Source organism: Telmatherina bonti, assembly GCF_933228915.1.
Source record: "Telmatherina bonti genome assembly, chromosome: 8".
NCBI lineage: Eukaryota > Metazoa > Chordata > Actinopteri > Atheriniformes > Telmatherinidae > Telmatherina > Telmatherina bonti.
The window spans coordinates 16,033,309-16,055,661 of NC_136626.1; the positions used below are offsets into that span (position 1 = coordinate 16,033,309).

Sequence of the window (22,353 nt, forward strand, 5' to 3'; positions counted from 1 at the left end):
ACTTTCCCTTTAATTTTCTTTTTTCTTTTTGGCGTGTTTGTTAGTGTGTGTGCGGCATTATTTTCTCTAAGCCTGTATAAAAGGTGAGAAGCATTCCTCTATTACACTGCCAAAAATGACTTTTTAGTTCAACGTAGAATCTAAAAAGTTCCTTTAGACAGTTGGAGCTTTGCATTTCCATCTAGTCAGAATGAAGACATGATTCTTAGGCAAATCAGTGTTTTAATGTGCAGCCCAGATGTGTGCTGTTGTGTTAGTGCTGCAGGACTGAAACTACAATCAGCCACAAAGATCATTACATTCTATATAGATAGGATGATGCTTCAACTCTCCTCCATTCACATAAAGTTCAGCCATGTGTTACCTTCCTGCCAGATTGTGCAGACACAGGCATATCAGTGTGTGTGTAAGATGCAGTCTGAAAGAATGTTTTTCTATACACAATCATTTCAATCCAATGCATAAATCAAAGTTAGCCATTTTCTTAGTTTACAAAAAAATTCAAAAATAGAAAAAATCAAATAGCTTTGATGTCAAATTTCTGGATTTATATGCAATATTGTACGATCACTTAAGACAGAACCAACTAAGATCACATAATCATGTCACTGGGTGCGACTTTATCTTGCATGCAGGCACATTTGTAGGAACTTTAGTTCAAAGAGTTTACATATTTATGGTAAAAATGCACACTAAATTAAAAAAAATATAACCCACTTTTTCAGTTTTTTTTCATGTAATCACTGCTATAAGCATCCCTCCAACAACAAAACAAAACCTTTCTGATTTGTTTCTTTTAGTTACATGACAATAATTGAATTATCATTAACTGTAAGTTAGCTAAATAGCTTGGAGGGCCATATACGTATCTGAGAAATGTATCTGTAAATTTATAAATTAATTATGAAAGGCCCAAACCTCACGGTGAGCACAATAAAAAAAAAAAAATGTCTGAAGAATAAGCAAACATTGGTCCTTTAAACAACTGATTAAAAGGTTTCAGACCACTTATTCTGACAATTACATAAATGCTCTGCAGAATACAACATTAGACTGTGAATCTGCAGGAGATTTTCTTGGCTGCAATTCAATTTCAGAGAAATAAGTTTTAGGGTGAAATAAATAGAAGTTAATGAAATCTCATTAAAAGTATATCTCTGAAACGTATCAAGGTTGTTCTTGCACACTTAGTGCAGTTATCAGAACACATAAGTTGCTGCTTGATTTTACTGAAAGTTGAACACAATTTATCAAAGGATTCAGTCTTCAAGCTGGAAAGAAAACTTAGTAATAATAATTACCGATACTAGTTATGTGATAATAATGAATAGCCTTTAATGTATTCATGCAGTAAAACAATAAGGTTGCCGATACAGTTAATTAGATCTTAAAGTAGCACCAACCCTGAAAAATAAACATGACACACACATCCTCCTTCTTCCTTGTTTAGAACCGTAAAGTTGCAAAAGCGTTTGTGAAAACTGGAATCTCTTATTTCCTAGTATTATTTTGAACTTTAGGACTGTGCCTGAATGTTTTCCTCAAAGAAAACTCATTTAAAAATAGCTGAAAAGAGCTGCGAATGTTAAAATATAAATCTATTTTTTTCAGTATTACAAAAGCAGGAGGATGTTGGGAAGATCTGAGTGGGCTGCAGATGAGGAGGCATCTGTTCTTTTTGATCTATCTTATAAATTCCTTGTAGCTGCTCTGTTCTTTGTTTCTCATCTGTCTGCTTCTGTTGGCTAAGATTCCGAAAAAAACTAGAACTCTTACAGCTGAGTGATAGGAAACACTAGTAAATCAACTTTAAAACTGAAAATGCATCGCTTCCCATAAAGAGAAAAACAACAACTTCACATACAATTGCAACTGCTTTCAACACATTTCTTTCATTCAGGTAAAGTAGCAGCACCAGCCTTAGATGGGGGAAAAATCTGGTACTCCTGAAACACAGTCTGTCACTGGTGCTTCACTATTCACTATTCTGCTTTGTTCAATGAACACTGCTATGAAGTCCTTTGTTCCTTAGTTCCCTGGTTCACACAGATTAGGAGCCTTGTCCATAACAGGGCATCTGAAGGGCCGACTGCCTGAGACAGCACACAGAATGGGATGGCAACGGCTCTGAACAGCACCCACTAGGAAAGAAACAGATGCTCTAGTACTCTTATCTTTAAGAGATTCATCTATAGATGCAAAACGATGGTCAAGTGCTGCACATAAAAGGAAAGAGAAGCATTCCCACTTGAATCTTTGCTGCACTATGCAGGAAAAAAAAAAAAAAAAAGCTTTGAGAATGGTTTTTATTATATGTCGATTAATTCTTTGAGGTAGCTTCTGCCTGTTAACGCAAAATAAACCAAATGAAGCAAGAGAACATGCATTTAATGAAAACAAAGGAGTATTGAAATAATCTGGAAGTTTACATTTTTAGGAATCAACAAGGCAAACCAGGCAGTGCTCATAGATCTCATCCAATATCACCTCCAATCACTTTCAGCTTCTCCTGCCTCTAGTCTGATAGAAGCTGGGACCCCATGACCCAGAATGGAAAGGAGCAGCATGCAAAATACCTGACCAACAAACTGAACCATGCAGAAGTGGTGTGGGAAAAACTAAGCGCAGTATATTCCAGGAGGGGAAAATGCCAGAATATTCACCCGTCCTATTTCTGACTAAAAGAGTGCTTTTCACATCAGAGGTGCTTATTGAGGCACAACCCACCCATGTTCTTTTTAGGGCCTTGCACAGTCCAATCTTTTTGCTGAACCTGCTGGGATTTCCATTCCAGTCTAACATCTTGTAAAATGACTGAATCACGATGATGATTGACTACATGCTTTGGAATTGAACTTTTCTAACACTGATGAGCAGCAACAATCGCTTCTCTAAGATCATTGCAGACGTCTTTCCTCCTTGATATTGTGTAAAACCGGAAGACCGGAATGCTCCAAAGCAGCAAACTATCACACAATAACAAATGATAAATGAATCAAATGATTGCAGCACCTAGCTGGCACTCAACTTTTCTTCTCTCACAGAAGCTGCAAGGCTGTCGTTCATTATTCACACACCACTTCTGCATTTTGCTTTAGTTTTTCGTTAACTAAAAAAATGATACAGTTACAACTCGTGTCTTAAACTGAAGTTTTATTTAGCTAAATTTAACATGCAGAAAAAGGCCATATGATTTTTTTTTTTTTTATGTTGTGAAACTTTAATATTTAAGGCGGGCACACTTTTTTTTCACATAACTGTAGGGTAAGAAGCTCAGACATCTGAAGGGAGTGTAGATAAGGTTGCCTTAGGGGGGGGCTTCTTCTGGAGATTATCTGAGAGTGTTCAGTGGTTAGGAAACCCTGAGGTGTACTTGGAGCATGCTGGAGGGACTACATATCTAATGTGACTTCAAAACACTTCCTGATCACCCAGCAGGAGTTGGCAAATGTTGTCAGGTAGAGTGACTTGACCTTAGCCCTGAGCAAGAGGCAAAGAACTAGATGGACAGCTAATGTAAATCTCTTCTACTATTAATGATAAAGGCTACTTGCCTGAGTTAGTTTGGCTGAATGACATTTCAGAAAGTTTTTTTTTTTTTTTGTATTCAGGTTTAGATGAGAGGTTGTTTTTCTGAGGAAATGTTCTACTTTCTTTGCTGGAGTTTCTCTGGGAGGAAAGATACTATCCTTCATAGATGACTAAATCTGTGTAAAAGCACTGATCTGTGCTAACTTTAGACATGCACTGATGCCCACTGAGAGGCTAGAAGCCCACATCAACACGGTAAGCTGAGGAGATAAATCTTGGGGACAATTTCACTCAGTAAACAAAAGGGAGCCATATTAGTGGCTGTAGTCAGCAAACATTCGTCCCTTTGAAATATGTACAAATATCAAAAGCCTGCAAAAAAACAAAAAAAAAAAACAGGGTGCAATAATATCACTGAAAATCTCTAACAATGCTGGTACATTCTCAATAAACACTACAGAAACATGTTTAGCTGTAGCGTGGATTCCAAATATTTACCTAGTAAGTTGGAATGAGATCAAATGAAAATCCTTTGTTTAAATAAAAAAAAAAAAATGCACAGTTGTTGGATAAAATATGTTTCATATTCAAGAAATCTGTCACATTTGAAAGAAAGGATCTGCAGTAATTCTTTATTTTGACCAATTTAAAACTGTTTATAATATTGTATCTTTACAGGTTTAAAAATGAACACTTCAGCTCCTGATAATGCCGCCTCAAACTACATAATAGATTAAATTAATCATTTAAGACATTCTTTTCAATTTTAGCTGAAGCGGCAGAGCCACAATATGTAAGAAAAGATCACAAAAAAGAAGCGCTCCCTATCTGCAAGACCTTGTCAGAATGACTACAGGCACCATAATATATTAATAGTAGCTCTATGATCAATCCTGACTTATTATAAGATAATAATGTAAAAATATGATACATGAACAGATTCTTGCTATTAGTATGAGAGAATCACTTACAGGAATTACAAATGTATGAAATATGGAGACAGGTTTCTGCCCTCAGCTGTCCTTAGTTATCCTGCCAAGTGTGTCATCTACTGAACACAATGAAAAGTAGTTTTTAATCAGCCGGTACAGGAGATAATTTATAATGATTACAAAAACTATTACCAAAATGTGTATATATACTAATGTGAGATCATTATTTTAAATACTGTTTAGAATGAAAATCTTAAAAAAAATGTATCATGGTGTGTGTTGCAATATTTTATTTTAAATTTTACCTCATATTTAAAGGTTCTGTATTATAAGAAATATCTTTTTTTTTTTTTTTTTGTTTTACTTTATTTTCTCAAGGAGACTAAAAACATAAGACACAATGATGTAAAAAAGAAGGCATGAAGATCAGATACACAACATAATGGTCTTTTGGTTAAGAACATATGCAAATAAAGAAAATTCACATAAAAAGTAAGGAAATTAGTGTTTTTGTTGTAAATAAATGCTTTTCTTGAAATTTATATTAAAATATTATTAAATGATTATGAATAATGTTGTTTTATTAGACATACTTTAGCATTTTTAATATTAAAATGCGCATGTGGGATGAAAAGCAGAGTTGAGAATGTCTGATTGTTCTGATGCATGAAAGACTTCCCACTTGACTCAGAGGGATTGCAGTCAGAGCTGAGGTCATCAAGCTGACCTGTCTGAAGCCTGACCTGAAGGGAAATGTTGTCCCAACACAGAACAGGGCCGAGCAGACTCAGGAAGAATTGCAATGCCACCAGTCTGGAAACAGACTGGTGAGTTCAGGGACATAACTATGAGGAAGATGGTCTGACTGGGAATTAGTGTGCCTTTTCTTCTCTGTCTGAAGTCCAAAGCAATCAGATTTGTATGAGGAATTTGATGCGCTTCAGTGCCTCCTGATTTAATCCTGCAGCCAAAAGGAGTTTTAAAGGTTGATAAAGGTGGAAAGGCAGAGACTGTGACCTCAGAATACAATTAACATTACCTCTGAAAACCTTATGTCACCTTGCGGGCTCTTAGACCAAAAGGTAACATTGGTTACATGTAAATTACACCCTGGAAGGCAAATGGCAGGAATTTCCTATGCAAGGGTATACAGCGCATGTCCTGTAGGTCAACAGAAGTAAACTAATAACCCCTGCACATAAATCTCAGTATTTATGCATTTATGCATTTATGCATCGACATCTTCAACTTGCACATTCTCAGATGTTTGTACAGATGTGGATGCTCCACTGGTGGTTTACTGGTTAGTCACCTGTTGAGCAAATGTATACTGGTAACTAAACTGACAACATTCAGTTTCTAGCCTCAGAAAACCATGGTACAACTGCAACCTGAGCAGGTAACAGTGCTCAGTGACAGATCTTCTGAGCACTGTTAAGGATGATACTTTACGGATGAACAAGAGGAGTTCTTAAAATGATTTAGTGATGCACCACCAGCTGCACACATATGCAGAGCACAGCCCCCCTGTGGGAATCAGCATCACTACCAGCCAATCATGGCTGGTGCTTTGGAATGGGATCTGCTGAGGGAAATGCAGTGGTGCATTTCCCATAATGAGACACCAAATGAAAGCTTAAAACAGAACTCATTAAGTTAAAAAAAAACAAAAAGACAACTTTAGCTGCTGGAGTATACAGATGCTGAAACATTTTAAAATCTGGAATATGAGTGAAAAGGTAAAACCTGTACAGAAAAACGATATTAAAAACACATCACTGGGAAAATAAACATGCCTTTAATGAGTGACGGAGTCAGTTTAACTTGTTCAGGGTTTTATGAACTGAGGTGTGAAGAAACGAGACTGTTGCTTGCCTTCAGTAAAACTCCTCAGTGGCAGATAATGAGATGACTTTGAGGCAGTTCATATTGATCTGTTTTACCGACTGAACAGATTACAGACTGTGACCGTAACAGCAAACTGCCCAAACACTCAAAAGGCGTTTATCATCCCATTCTACCTTGTCGTAGTATCGAATCTCGTAGTCCAGGATGATTCCGTTAGGCTGCTCTGGTGGTGGCCATGACAACGAGAAGCTGCGGCTTGTTGAGCTCACTTGGTGCATTATGGGAACTACTGAGGGAGCTGTTAGAAAACACACACACACACACACACACACACACACAAGAACACACAATCAATTAAGAAACTTAAAGATTCACTAGCGTGTTTAAACATCATAAATATGGAAATATACTATGTAATAATATATTGCCAAAGATCATTAGCATTAAAAGGAGAAAAATGTTTCCTCTTCTAAGCCCATGAAAATAAATTACTGCTCATTTCACTGATGGGATGCCAGAGTTATGTCTACAATGCATTTTCATCAATAATTTCAGGAACTAGAGGCTGCTGGTTGTAATGTATGTCAAGGTTTTGCTTCTGGGATCGTTTTATGAGATCATTTTCATCACACTTGCACTTATACAGAACTTTGATGTCATATATTACAGACAGGAAGGAATCCGGATAAGAAGACTGCTATCATATACAGCATCAAAGTAGGAGATATTAAATAAGTTTAAACTGAATTAATGTGGGTGTTTTAAAGGCAAGAGGCAGTAAAATGTAATTTAATTTGTTTCTGTGGTTTTATAGGGTCCTGTTTGAAAATGTTACATCCTACACAGAGTATGCATCTTATACAGGCTTGTCATCACGACATCATACTAATGTTCAGTAAATGCGGTGATGCTTCAAGAGCAAAATGCTTATTCTGTAATCATAATCTGACAGCATGAGCAAGCTGTTGCCTGAAAACCTCTCTTTTTTTTTTATATAGCCACAATTTGCATTTTACACGGTTCTCTGCACGTGCAGTAAGTTTATATCCTAAGGTCTAATGAAACACGCTCAAAACCTACTGCATAATTTAAAAATCCCTCCAGCTCAGTAAATCTGAAAATAAATCAGTTTTTGTTGAGTCCTAAAAGATCTCTGGGATAAGAGCGGTTTGCATCCAGCAGGAGTAACAACTGTGCTCTGAGAGTGGTGCGGTGGCAATGGATCATGCTTTGATTAGCAATGAGCTTTGGTTGCTGTAGATGAGGTAAATGATGCGTTTTCCATCACAGGAATCCAGCTTTTTCAGTTGGTTATAGGTGGAGCCATCACTTGTGTCGGTCTCCTTAAAGTATTGATGAATTAATAAGTCAGTTCCTTTATGGTCTCTGAGAATTATTCAGTGGGAGACTGAAGAGGAGGAGGAGGAAGGCAGGGAAAAAACCCAGAAAAGGAGAACTGAGAGAAAACCAGAAGAAAACAGGATGAAAGCTATGCAGGAGAGACTGGGGGGGGGGGGGGGGGGGGGGGGGGGGGGGATTGGGAGAAGGCGGCAGACAGATGACAAGCCTGTAACATGTTTTATGAATTAAAAGTCTGTGGCTCAATTTCCTTTATCTCTCCAGCCATCCCTCCCACATATAATCCACTGTGCCCCAGGGTATGCTTACACACACACACACACACACACACACACACACACACACACACACATACACACACACACACACACACACACACACACACACACACACACACACATAGGGTATGCTTACACACACAGACACATACACACACACACAGCCTTTATGCTCCAAACGTACCAGCCTGATTGGTTGTAATGTTGATTGACAGCTGCTGGGCAGGATAAGGGCTCTTGTTGGACACTCCATTGACAGCCTACAGAGTTTGAAGAGGAATGATTCATTATTTCACATTACAGAAATGACATGTTTCATCTTTAACAGCCCATGTGATGCGCATGTAGAGGTCCACATTTCTATTTTTGGGGTGTGTATGAATATATTTATACACTTTAAGGTTAAGAAGAACTAATTTTCTAATATTGCACATCACTTCCAGGTACAGGTCTTTCAGGTAGTGGGACAAGAAGTCTTAACTTGTTTACCTTCCACCGAGCAGAACATAAAACAGTGAAAAGATGTAGAGGATGTGCAATTAAAAGAGAGTAAATTTAGATAGACTGACACCCCAGATATGTAAAACAATTTCAGACAGAAATAACATTTTCTATCACGTATCTCACTTGTGTCTCTTGCTATGACTCCACAAACATAGCTGAGGCACTTGCTGTGTTCCAGCTGTCTGGTAAAAAACAATCACTGAGCAGGTTCTGAATGTGTTTTAAAGATCACCTCATTAGCTCCCGAGTGTTTTTTTTTTTTTTTTACAAGCTCACTTAATCACTTTGGCAGTGATGCAATTTTTCAGTTTTAATTTATGATTTACTCCAAGCTCCACTTTGTTTTGTTTGTATAAAATGTTCATTTTTCTTTCATGTTTCTCCTTTCCCGCGTGCATCTTATGTCAAATTAAATCTGCTGACCTTGCCATAAAATGAATGGCATCAAGATCTGGGGCCACAATTCATATCGGCCCATGTTAATTAGAAACAGCATTAATAATTTCATAGTTAATTATTAGTTCAGTCATTTGGCTATTACCACTGAACCATTCATCCCACCAGAGAAGCTGGTTTGATTAAATAGATCCCATATGGGCCACGGGTTAAAAAAAAATGGAGAAAATATATGAAAAATGCCATATCTGTCAAGGAGATTTAGTTTAGTCAAACAATTACAGGTAATTAAGCTTTTTAAATCATAATGTTTTATGATAACAACAAAAAAAACACACACAAAAAACAAAATTGAGACTAAAGACGAAAGGTTGGCCAATGTGTCTATGGTCTATGGACTTCACAGTGACCTTGCGAGCTGATAGATGTGACAGCAGCTCTATGTCAACAAGGGTCTATATAGTCAAAGTATCTTTCAACATTACAGTAAATGCCGAAAAAAATGTAGATGACAGAACAAGGTCATCTTTTAACTTAGTAATAAGATAAACACATTCTTTTCTGGAGGATTTTGATTTCTTCTTTTTTAATTGAAATAGAAAAATATGTTTTATCGGGAAATATTCTACAAATAACTAATATTCACTGTCAGAGGGCGGCACCTGGCATTATTCTGGATTCAGAACACTTTCAACAATCACAAATAAAACCTTTGCAGCAGAGTATTCTGATTATATACATGATCGCTACAGGACTGATTAATAAACATCACTTTATTAATCACACATTTAACGCATTTAAAGGTTCCCCAAACTACAAGCTGAGGAGTAGGAGTGGCAGCTCTCTTCCAATCAGGGTCATTAATCAACGCTACACCCAAGATTAGTCATTGTTCTTTTGAATGCCCCACTCTCAGTTTCTCTCACCCAAAGTGGAAATTTGCGAAAACACTTGACTGCACACTCGCTGAGAAGAAATGCTGTTATAGTGGAGGTCTGTCAGACAGAGCTGTTACCAAATTTAAGGGTTCAATTTCATTATTGCTCTCTAAAATGCCATGTTTACTCTGACACAGGTTGCTCATCTTGTTGACAGAGCAACAACTTCAATATGTACAGCGTTAGATAATGTTGCCCCTCTCAGGAAGAAAGCAATCGGTCAGAGGAGGCCGTATCCTTGGTTTAATTCACATGCTACATGCGGTAGTCGGCTACCAGAAGATTGAAAAGAAAATAGTGTCCATGTTCCAACTGCTTATTATTCATTTACTGACAGAGAAGAACAATAGCCCCAGGTTTCTTTTCAGCAGTGTCACCAGTTAGCAATATAGCTCTGTTAAGCCTGTTATGTATTCCTGTTCCTCCCATTGTGATTGTGTCATGAGTTCCCTCACAATTAAAGTAGTTTCTAGTAGAGAGAAAATCTTTGACGCCCAACTATTAGCGATGCCTGTAGTTAAAGCAGCTTTAGAGACATGTGTAGAACCTGATTTATGATTGGACTCCTGTTCAACTTAGAGCTAATGAGAAAAACTAAACCATCAATTTGTTTTTTTAGACGCCATCCAAACCAGATTTTTTTAAAGATATTTATCTTTCATCAATACTTAGTATTGGATTTGATCAGGGTGGGGTTTTGGTGATTAACACCGTGGCCTCACAGCCCCGGTTTGAGCCTCGGCTGGGGAGGAGGTTCATACACCGGCCTTTCTGTGCAGAGTTTGCATGATCTCCCTGTGTACAGTTAGGTTTTTTCCAGGTACTTGGTCTTTCTCCCATTGTTCACAGACATTCATGTCATATTAATTGGTTACTCTAAATTCTCCCTGGGAGTGTGTGTGAGTGGTTGTTAGTTTCTCTATGTTGCCCTGTGATAGACTGGTGACCCGTCCAAGGTGCATACTGTTTCTTTAATTACTGGGACGGGGTCCAGCTTCCCTGTGACCCTGAATTAGACTAAATCAGGGGTGTCCTTCATCATTTCGACATAAACTGTCTTATATAAACACAGTTATAACTTGGATTAATGTAGATCATGTGATTTGTTTTAACTGGATTATAATCCAATAATAAATTAGGCTATAGCTTTAAAAATGCTTTTAGATGCCCTGTAAACAGCAATGCGAATAGCTATTCACAGCACAAATGACACCATTTCCACCTTCTCTTTGAATACAAACCTGAATTTCGAAGGTGTACGACGTGTGTGCCCGCAGTTTGCTGATTTCAACTCGTGTTCCTTTCAATGCCTGCTTTCCAGGAATAAAAATCACGCTGTCATCACATGGCTGACATGACCGCCGCTCACTGCTGTGGCATCGGCGGCATAAGATGTTATAGGACAAGTCGTTGCGGTGCCCGGTGTCACGTGGTGAGTGCCACTCCAGCACTACCGATGTCTGGTTCACCACCGAGACCAAATTGCGAGGAGCCGAAGGGACGCCTGACAAAACAAACAAAAGGTATTTGTTTAATTTGTTTTTTGGTCTGTTACATGTGAACCATGTTAAAATATTATTTAATAATTAATTAATGTCAATAATCCTGTTATTTGTGAAATGTTAGTAACCCTCTTCTCATGGACAGTCAGACATAAACACTTTAAAAACCAGAAGCGGTTTTATTCCAGATAAATCCCACTAACAAACCAATTAGTAAAGCATTCAACAGTTAAATAGAAGTGACAATTCCTGTAATTTCATGTCAGTTTAAATAAAAAAAAATATTTAGCCTTTACATTGCATCTATTTATGTGTCTGCATTTTGTTGCCATGTGGAAAGAAGTTGCCAGAAAAGCTGAACAATCTCTTTATGAATCTTCACTAAAATTAAAAATGATGTTGGAAGATCGGTGACCTGCTAACACTGACTGGAAAGGTATTTGCAGCAGTAATCAGAAGGTATAGAATATGCAAACACACATCTAATCATTGCACGATTTTTTTTCCTCCTAAAATGATGTTCAAAAACATGGCACAGTGGCCACAAAGGCAGGTCAGAGTTTCTATCACAGTTCACATGTTGTGATAGACAAATCCCCACCGAAATCTCCACCTGTGTCACTGAAAGGGGAAAAAATGTTATTATTTTGTACTAACTGCAAGATCTCTTTCCACAAGTATATGAAAAAGATTGGCTGTGTAACAGTGGGAGTACATTCTGTCCTGTTAGCATGGGCTCCAGCATGGTTAGGGTGAAATGTGATTGGATGACCAGGGAGAACATGTAATCCCAGACAAGTAGTGTGGTGATTCCTGTTCCCTGGTGGGCGTGGTCAGCTGAGAACTGGAAGCACACCTGATCCACATTCCAGCAATCTACAACGACCTATTTAAGACCAGCTCTGCCTGCTATCAAGCACCAGATTGTTGATTGCCCTGCGGTAAACAGCTCTCGGCCTCTGCTTGCGTTGCTTTGTGCACACCTTCGATTTATAACCTGTCTTGTCTTCCTCCTGCCAGAGAAAGCCTGCCGGTCCGTTGATGCTACCTGCCAGTCTGCCAGTTTTGCCTGCCTGCCCGCTCGCTCGCTTGCTCCCCTGCTTGCCTGCCTACCTCCTGCTGCTCACCAGTCTGCCAGTCTCTGAAGTCCTGCTGGAGAATTCACAGGGATCTGTGGAACCCCAATAAACCTCTCTCAGTACTCTGACAGTGTCCGCTCTCTGGATCCTATTAGCCCCTCTCTTACAACAAGTACAGACTTGCTAATGTGATCAGATGTTACTATAAGAGTACAAAATATGTCTGAGAAATAATATTAACAGCAGACATCACAAATACGTTTGAATAAACAAAATCTAAGCTCCAACTGCAACTTGTAATTTACAGACATCTCGTCAACAAAAGGATACTGCCACCAAATAACCATCTAAAGTACTAGCCTTTAATCAAACAAACATTCCTATTTAATTACAACATTAACATATGCAAGCAAAACTGTGAAAGCGTTAGTGTGTGGCTTAGAACAGTCTGTCCAATAGGAAAATACACATTTCAAAAGATGCAGAAACTGTACAGTTTCTGTACTGTCATAAGGGAATTGTTGAACAAATGTCCCTTTGCAAACAAATTACTCATTTATCACTTATATCACGACAATATGAGTAGTTCCTTGCCTATTTTACAGAAATAAAATAGAAATGGATTACTTCTTCCCCATGTGATTTGTATACGTCCATGGGACTGCATCAGATACCCTCCTGTTCCTCTGGCCAACAGAAGAATCTTGTTTATTTTCAGGACTGCAGTGTCCAAATTATAGCAAACTAACCACAAAAGCATCCGTACTTCACAAATCTTAGAAAGAGGAAGCACTTTATAGGAACCTAAATATTTCTTAACACAAGCAAGTAAAGGTTATTTTTTTAAATTTATTAGCTTGTAAGATATCAGGGGCTTTGCACTTCCAACTGCAGTTATCTTAAGTCCTCCTGCTGCATGTGCAAAGATAATAAGTCATACCTGTAAGACCGAATATTGGGTTGCAGCCAAAACTGGCTCCTAACAGTAAGAAAGTGGCCTATAAGCTTGGAAATGGTCATAAAAGTCATTGTCTCTTTGCAGTCTTTTTGTTTCTGTGTCGCGAGTTCACTCACTTTTCCTTATGTCACAATGAGTCTTCAAAGCACTACTGGTTTTCACAAGGCTAAGCCTACTGGGCACACTTCTCCTTGACTGTGCAAACACTTCACACAGAGAGCGTGACGCACACATAACAAGGATAGTCGACATAAAACAAATACGCAACCTTGAGATATGCTAAGTCGTAAGCAACGACAGAGCTGGCCCTGTGGAATATGTATAAGTGTATAACTCTCAAACAGTCAGTGACAGCTATGACTCAAAAATCAAAGTGCTAGCAGTGGGGGGTTGAAAAATAAGCTGTGTCCTCTTATTAATATTCCTACTCAGAGAGCGTAAACCTGTCTGAACAGTCATGAATCTACACACAGGCAATGCGGTGTGTTGACACAAGTGTTTAAGTGGCATCAATGCAAAACAAACTGCTGGATGCAGAGATCATGAGAGGAGAACAGTCAAAGAGTTCAAATACATGATCACATAGCCACCCATTGTACTGTTGCTACAATGGAGACCATCTAAAGAGGGTAAGACACCCAATTTGTGCTGCGGTTTACAGCCAAACTCTCCCACTGTATTAATCTGACCTAAAATACCCACACACACATATACAGTGGAAGTTCACACACACTGCTTCTCTATGCTTGCAGTCCACGAGGCATGTAGATAGAATGATTTCCTGTCTGGAAACAATCCACAATCTGCACATTCACTCTTCCATCTCACCGATCGGATTTTACATCTGATTGCATTTACAAATATAAATAAACCGAAGCTCCCTCCAAAGATTTTTGTTTCATCCTGCAGTTTTCTAAAGTCTGCATTCTTCTTTTCCTTTGCTTTAGTGTCTGAAAAAGTTTGAAACACAGTTGGATTTTGCCCTTGAATTGAAAGTGCCAAAGTAACTCATAGAGCTGTGTAGGCGGAGTAGATTGACGCCTGACATGTTCCCACCGGGAGAGTGGATTTTCCTTCTGTCAGCATTTCATGTTAAACCTCTGTTACGGTGATGATTTTTATGTGCATTCTGTTTTCACAACTGGTGAATCTTATCCACACAACAGTACATAGGAGGACCTCCCTACTGTGATGCATTTCAGCATTTTAACGAGTGCACAACCTGTTTGTCTGGTGTAGACAAACTATTGACCAAATTATCATTTGCCCTAGTCCATATGTTAATGAGAAAGGTTTGTTCAAGGTATGTTTTTCAATGGCAACAGTAAAATATCTATCAGTCGGATTCCAGATTCTGCCAGATTCTACAATAAGATGCTTTCATCATCTTATTGTTGTCCTCTATTCATAAAATTCTTCATAAGTCACATCATTAAGGCCATAAGGCCTTCTGATTAATCTGAACACTTCAAGTATCAGCAGGATAAAGACAGAAATAGGTTGGCCTCCAAGGATGCTTATCATGGAGGACTCAAAAGACAGGAAAAAGTACCAGTGACATGCTGGATGAGACTAAATGAGGTTGTTGCTTGGCAAAAGAAAAAAGAAGGCAATGGAAACAGCCAGAGCAAACATGTCAGGGGAGACTGCAAAATTTGAAAGTAATGCTACATAACAATGCTGGAGCCAAACATCAGACACATTTATAGAAAAAAAAAAAAAAAATCTGGAGTGGAGGAGATTTATTTTTTTTGTGCCATATAACTTCCTTTTTCTGTAATTCATGACAAACAAGGCTCAGTTGCAGTCTCTACTGTTAAAACTCAATTTCTTGGTTTAGTCTGTGAGATAACAGAAAGCTTAATAAAACATGTCAGGTGCATTAAAAAGCTGTTGAACTCGCTGTCAGTCATTGGAATTGAAATTTCAACATGTAGTTGGCTGCAGCTCTGATGATGACAGGGCCACAGCTGCAAAACAGAATGAACTGAATTACCTGACAGTTCATTTCACCACTTACAGTGACTGGTTTGTCTAAAAGTCACTGGGAACATGAAAGAAAGCAGAAGTAAAGTTTTGATCAAAATGAACCAAACCATACATGTGAAAAGAAATGTAAAAAAATGGAACATGAAGAAAATAACATGAAAAGTAGGAATGTCACTCATAATGTACTGATTGTGTAACAGGAAATGAACACAAAAACCTGAGTGAACCATGGCTGCTTTTAATCTGTCAAAACAAAAAAGTTATATTCAGGTTAACAGGACGTGCACAAATATACGTGTGATTACACAATCGGTACACAATAAAACAGAGTGTGTACACAGATTTGGAGTTTGAGTCCAAAATGATTCATGTTTCAACCTACTTCCTCCAGCTCTCTGAGGAACGGAGAAGCTGCGTTTTTCACACTCCATGCTTCGTTGTGCATAGCAATATAGCCTCTTCAACACACTAAACACATATTCACTTCAATGGGAAGCCGGAGGAATATGGCAGCATTATTACTTACTGCTCCCCAAATCCCCTAACAAGGAGGGGAGTGTCGCAGCGCTCTCAACGAGCCGCATAAATTTGGTGGCTGCATGATAAATCAAAGCAGATGTTGGCTTTTCATTTAATTATGAAATATTAGACTGTCGGTGGCATCAGCCTCTCCTATGCTGCATTGTGTCTGCTTCTGGGATTTTAGGCATGTTTTGGCCGTTGCAATGCTCAGAAACACTGTTGCAATGTATAGAGAATGTTCTTGTGTGCGTTCGATGGCGAGAAAAAGACTGACTCACTGGTGCACATGTCCTCGGGTCTGTCCATGTCTCCACGGTAATATCCATTCCGACAGCCACAGAGGGTGGCGGCTTCGATGGTGGAGCGACTGTTGAGTGGACACTGCTGACACAATCCTGCCCCCTGGGATGACTTAAAGGTGCCCTGAGGACACGCTGAGAAGAAAGATGGAAAATTTGAAGAAAAGAAAAAAAACACATCATTTTGCCTTCTCAGCTATCAAAAAGATAACAAACTCTCATGTTGCGTGAGTGTGGTCCTGAGTTTTTTGCTTGCCTTGATTACAAGACATTTGGCAAACTTTTTTTGATAAAAAACATTGTGCCAGCAGAGTTATTATCAGTGCTGTAGGGTTAACAAAGCACAGAAGGGGATTTTCTAGGAATAGCAAAACGCTGTCTCGTTCTGACAAGATACACAAAAACATTTTGCGTATGACGCAAAATCTGGGTGCAATGATTATCTGCAATGGGGACGAAGATTTTGTTTCTCTGACTCTCTTAACTGGGTCAGAGTCGCACTGTTCACCCAACCATCTTTCTATTAGTTTTATCTGCTATTTTTAATGTAGAAAGACTCGTTTTACAGCCAAATGATCAAGCAAGGAAGACTTCAAATCACCATGTTAATGACCAGGAAACATATCATCTCAGAATGATAAGTAAAAGAGGTGAAAATGTCAGTAATGACTTAGAATGTGAAGAAGTCATCTCATGTCTGGCTTATATGTCAGCTTGTATGGTTACCAAGGTGACAAGTCCTGGCCTCCTGTGAATGGTTTGCAAAATGTTTTCATTCAAAGGAGAGCAGAAAAATGGCTTTGAACTGTCACCTTTCAGGTAGCGCTGAACTACACAAACCAAATATGTTTTCCTAAACTGTTAATCTCTTGTGGGTGACAAAAGTAGTTTTTTTGCATGCTGCAGCACACTGAAAATGAAAACGGGATACACAAACCTAACCTAATCACCAAATAATCATTAGACAAACAGAAGATTGTTTTTTTTTTGTTTTTTTGTTTTTTTTTTTTACAAAAGAAAGAAATTTAATAATGCATCTATACAATAAAACTGATGCCAACTTATACTTGCAACACACTCCACATTTCAGAGGTAAATAATATATAAAGTAGTTATGAGGTTGTGTTTTTCCTTTCCTTTTTTAAATGTTTTTTTGTGAGATCAGGTTGCTTGTAAGGGATCACATAAGGGCTGGACCCCTTAATCAGCTGACAGTGCACAGGTCATCAGGCTGAAACAAGCAACCAAACACAATTTCACTGGCCACTTTACGTAACATGAAGGTCCTTAAAGTGAGAGTTGAAACCTGAAAACACAGGCATGCAAACAAGACCTTTTCACAAAATCATGACATGAAACACAAATTAAATCTACAGATGAATTACTTATCCAACCTGGGATTTGTGCAGCGCTTAAAGTTATTTAAAAGTCATATGAAAATGAATATATGTAAGAATATGTGTGGCTTAAATGCTTCTGTAATGTTAAAAAAACATAAAAGCATCACACAAAATTGCATTAAGATTTTTGCATATTTATGAAAACTTTCATTTTTAACCTTTTTTGTTTTTTACAGTGATCTAAAATTACAGGTACAGTTTTTGTCCAATTTTTTATCTTTCTAAAACTGCGGATCTACAAACACCACTGCAACCAACTTATTTCAATAGCAATCAAAGGAGTTTACCAGATTAGCATAGACTTGCTCATAATCACCAGTCTGTTATTCATCAATGACCCAGACGTAGCTTGTGACTTGTTACAACACAGACCATAACACAGCTGATTACCTGTGGAGGTGAATCATTTCTGATAAAAATCTATGGCTCGGACCAAAAGTGTTTACTGGATTTAAATTGGTTTAACTACAATCTAAGTAATTATTGTCTTTGCTGGGCTCAGGATTGAACATTTAGCTGGAATCATTGAAGAAAACATCACCAGCTCATCATCAGCTGCCTTATATTTTCTCTGCAGCATATGTATAAACAGATCTGGCTTTAAATAAAGTTGTTGAGGACTGAGGCTTCAAATAGCCAATGAAATTCGAGAAGTGAGGGTTTTGTTAGTGTGTGGAAACTTAATTGTTCAGCAAGAAAAGTCCTATGTGAAGAAAATCATAATTTCTATGAGGGTTGTTTTCTGGGTAATATTTAACACCACATCTAAATCTCAGGAAAAGCAAACGGTATCGTTCCACTTTTTTAGCAGTTATTATCAGATGTGACAAAGGACCTCTTGTCTTTTCTGTAAAAATAAAAGGACAATTGTGAGCCAAAAAACATCTAAAATTATTACATTTGCAACCTCCAAGTGAAACAAAGCACAGACGAAGAGGGAGGCATGAAATGGGGACTAAAACTAAAACCACTCAGCCAACAGGCTGAAAGAAACCAAGCGCCTTTTAATGTTTAGTCCTTTTATTTTGGCTGATCCTCAGAATTTGGCTCCTTCTTTCTCTGTAGAAATGTTTATGTTATCTGCATAAAACCTCAGTGTTGCACGTGTTAAAGCATGTCATGACTGAGTTAAATTTGTCCAAAAAACAGGAAAAAAAATCAACAAAAATTAATGCCAAAAAACTTGTTTTATTTTCCCTTCCTTAATATCACCACACTGTTTGTTAGTGCTATTGATATACTGTGTTGCATCCCCTGAAATATTATATCACTATTTCTTGGTTTGCTGATGTTTTTGTTCTGATACAATCTACAAAGAAGGACACTGTCCTTTAGTCTCTGGCTTTATCATGTATTATGTTACACACAAACCACAGTATTTTATGATATGACACAAAAATCTCTTTTGAAATACACCTAAAATTATACATACATAGATCAAACTTGTGCATGAAATGGTATCATGAAGAGCAATTTAGAAACATGTAAATAATACGTTGTCAGTGACAGATAATAGGTTAAAATTTAACGTCAAAGTATTGGTGAAGGTAAGCCCAGAACTACTCATATCCAAATTGTAATCATTAATGAACTGTAACTTTGTAAAAGGGGTTCATCTAGGCTGTAAATGACACAAGTAAATGACAAATGATTGTGAGCCACTCTGTTAGAGTTATGAATTATTCATGGCCCTGTTCTTGCATCTAACTGTGGAACCACATTTAGATGACATCCAAATTTCATTAAAGCACATTCAGTCTGGAGAAAAACCCATTCTTGGGCTGCTACGGACATGTTAACGAGACGAAGATCTAAATTATGCAGCCAAAGTGGTCAAAGACTAAAAATCAGAAATATTCTGGAATGCTAAAGTCATGACTTGAATCCCGTCCAGATTCACTGCAGGGAACTAAAAACGCGAGATGGCAAAGGATTCTTTAACAACATGAGATCACTGCGGAGGGAGAGAGCAGTTCACAAGGTCAAAGGAGATATGCAAAAAGATTGCAAGATATTGGAAGAACCATTTATTTGCTGCTCATTTAAATAAACGGCCTTTATCATTGGCATGATGTTGGAATAATTATGGCCATGGCATTTTTAGGAGCCATGTCAGGAAATCATTACATGACCTAAGTTTCTTTTAGGATTAAGATTCAGGTTTATTCTCAGTTAAATAAAAAGTAGTTAAAGTATCAGTAAAAGCTAACACAATAGCTACACTTATACTGTTGTTGTCAGTGTCATGGGATTTCCAATCCAAAGGAATCTACTAAATAGAATCAGTCAAACTATATCAAGAGAATAAGCAGCTTGACTTTTGGTCAGAGATGAATAGACACATTCGGATGAATGATTTTTATGTCTATTTTTATGTCTATTAACAATTTTTCACTTTAACATCTCAGATAATTTGGGTTCTTAAATGCAATGATTTCCCTTTATTTCTGGAACAACTGGTGTAAATGGTTAGTCAAATGTAAAACAATAAAATTGAAATTCTGCCATATGAACTGCCCAGGCCATCGCAGTGCTTTGGAACCATCTGTTGTTTACGTTTTTATTCCTACATTGAAATAATCTGAGTACATCAGTGACGTGCATTGCCAGTAAAGTCAGATTTATAAACAAACCCTGCAGGGTACACTTTGCTCAGTATGAACACAACAATGCAATGCCTTGTCTAATTGTATAAAAAAATGTAATAAATCCATCTGAAGCGTAAACATGACTTTATTTTCAAAAGAAACATGAATGTCTGTGAGTGAGCTCTGTTTGAATAGCTCTTATGCCACAAGCACTTTCACTGAAGCACACTTAGAACTGGGTTTGGATCGACAACCATGTGCTTTCACAAACATCTGCTCTGTTTCTTTTGTTTCTTGTAATTACTTCACTGCCACTTTATAAGACAAATATATGAGATCTTTTTTTTTCTTTTAAAGAACAAAGCCACTGATGAAAAAGACCATGTTATGTGTGTGAAAGTCTACTTTTCTATTAATTTCTGCATCAAGTTATCTTTGTTTCTGTGAAGCCATCTCTGCAAAAGTATCATTTTCTGCGTGTGAGTGTCTTTCTTTCAGTATTAAATAGGTAGATAGACATCTGGTTTGTCAAGGTCATTTATTCAACAACCTTGCTCATACACATGGGGCATGTCACCATGGCAACAAGTCTTGCTCAATCTTTGTATTACCTCTAGAAACCTCTCTGTATAGTCATATTTGTATCTGTGTACATGTGTTTTCTTGTGTCTGTGGGTTTTATATATGTCAATAGGTAAGTTTTCACACAAACTTGCATTGAAAGAATGGACCAAAACAATAGCCTTGCAAAACATATAAATATAAGAAAAAACAGTAAATAAAATTCTGAAAAAATTGTTTTTGGAAGTATCATTTTACCATTGAATTTTATATATTGCCCTTATATTTCTAAGCATTCTCATAACATTTAAAGTATGTAAAGATTCTGGTCCCTTTTAGTTTTGGGTATGCAGAAGGATAAAGAAATGAAAAAGGTATTGCACTACAAGAGGTAGTGCAATAAGTTTTGTTACATCGCAGTAACAAAAAAATAAAAAGAATAAGTAATAAAGACAGATTATTCCAAAGGTTCCTTCAGTGCCTTTTGCAAGCTTTGTGACTTATGCAGTAACCACACGGATGACAATTGTCTAAAGTTGGCATAGAGACAAACTAATCAATAATCAAAATTTGCACGAGTGTGTGTGCATGTTCAAAACCTGCAGGTTTGAAAGAAAACTGGAAGCACTGTTTGGAGAACACAATGGTGGAAAATTTAGCATTCAGCATCAGTGCTTGCATTTGCAGTGTGATGCATTTCAGAAAAGGGTTTGAATATTAACACACATGCACCTTCTCTCTTGCTCTTTCAAACACACACAGTACTTTGATCGTGAGCCAGTTTTGCCGTATGGTTTGCACAATATGCCGATTTGGTACAAAATAAACACCATCTCTGTGGCTTGACATGCTCAAACCCTCACGCTAACACACAAAAGAGACAACCATCTGTTCCAATGCTGAGTCCAGCTTCCTGCCAAGTTGTTATCAGCTGATTGGCAGAAAACCACACCAAAAAGATGCCTGCTCGGAGAAGACAGACAGAATGCGCTCTGTCCCATGACATCCGAAATGAGTGTTTCAATGAATAGCAGGTGTGTACAGACTTACTTTCACAGAAAATGTCAAAAGATGTTGACCAAGTCTGTTTTTTGTTTGTAGACTCAAATATGTTATATTGTCTCAGAATATCCCAATAAGTTCAGCCTCTGAAAGAGAATTAACTCAAAATAATTATTCTGATTCTCATTCGTCACTGTGATAACATGTTGATGACATGAATGACTCAGTTGACGAGGAAATTAAGAACATTTCTGTTCCCCCAATAATGTCAATAATTCAATCCCAACACAGGAAAAAAATCCAGTTTGTGATGAAGAATATGGAAAAGGCTGATCGCTGTCACAAATAGTCACAGCAAGGATTGGCAGAACTGGTTTAAACCATATGCTGCTGTTATTAAATCAAATGCTGGGCAGGTGGACAGAAACAAAAATGTTTTCTATAGAAAATAACTTAAAGCAATGATTAGAAGAGTTAAGGTTATATTTACAGACCAAATATTACTCCATTCCTCTCCTGATATGGTCAAAGTTATGTTTTGTTTTCTTACTTAAAATGAACACCCTAACCCCTAATTCTCAAACTGACACAACTGCCAATGCATGAAACATCACCATAAAGAATATTCCTATATAATGTAAAGCCCTCTTTTTGCTTCTCACATGTA

General features: G+C 37.6%; 1 protein-coding gene across 1 annotated transcript in view; it reads right to left on the reverse strand.

Moving 5' to 3' along the window:
- The window catches only part of LOC306759240 (ephrin type-B receptor 1-like), a gene marked incomplete at both ends in the record, with an annotated part of 98,948 nt that overhangs the window by 25,297 nt on the left and 51,298 nt on the right, over positions 1-22,353 (reverse strand). The window contains 4 exons of the mRNA XM_079244809.1: positions 6,485-6,609; positions 8,133-8,208; positions 11,028-11,290; positions 16,115-16,270. Coding sequence (XP_079100935.1) covers positions 6,485-6,609; positions 8,133-8,208; positions 11,028-11,290; positions 16,115-16,270 — 620 coding nt within the window. The remainder of the gene's footprint in view (positions 1-6,484; positions 6,610-8,132; positions 8,209-11,027; positions 11,291-16,114; positions 16,271-22,353) is intronic.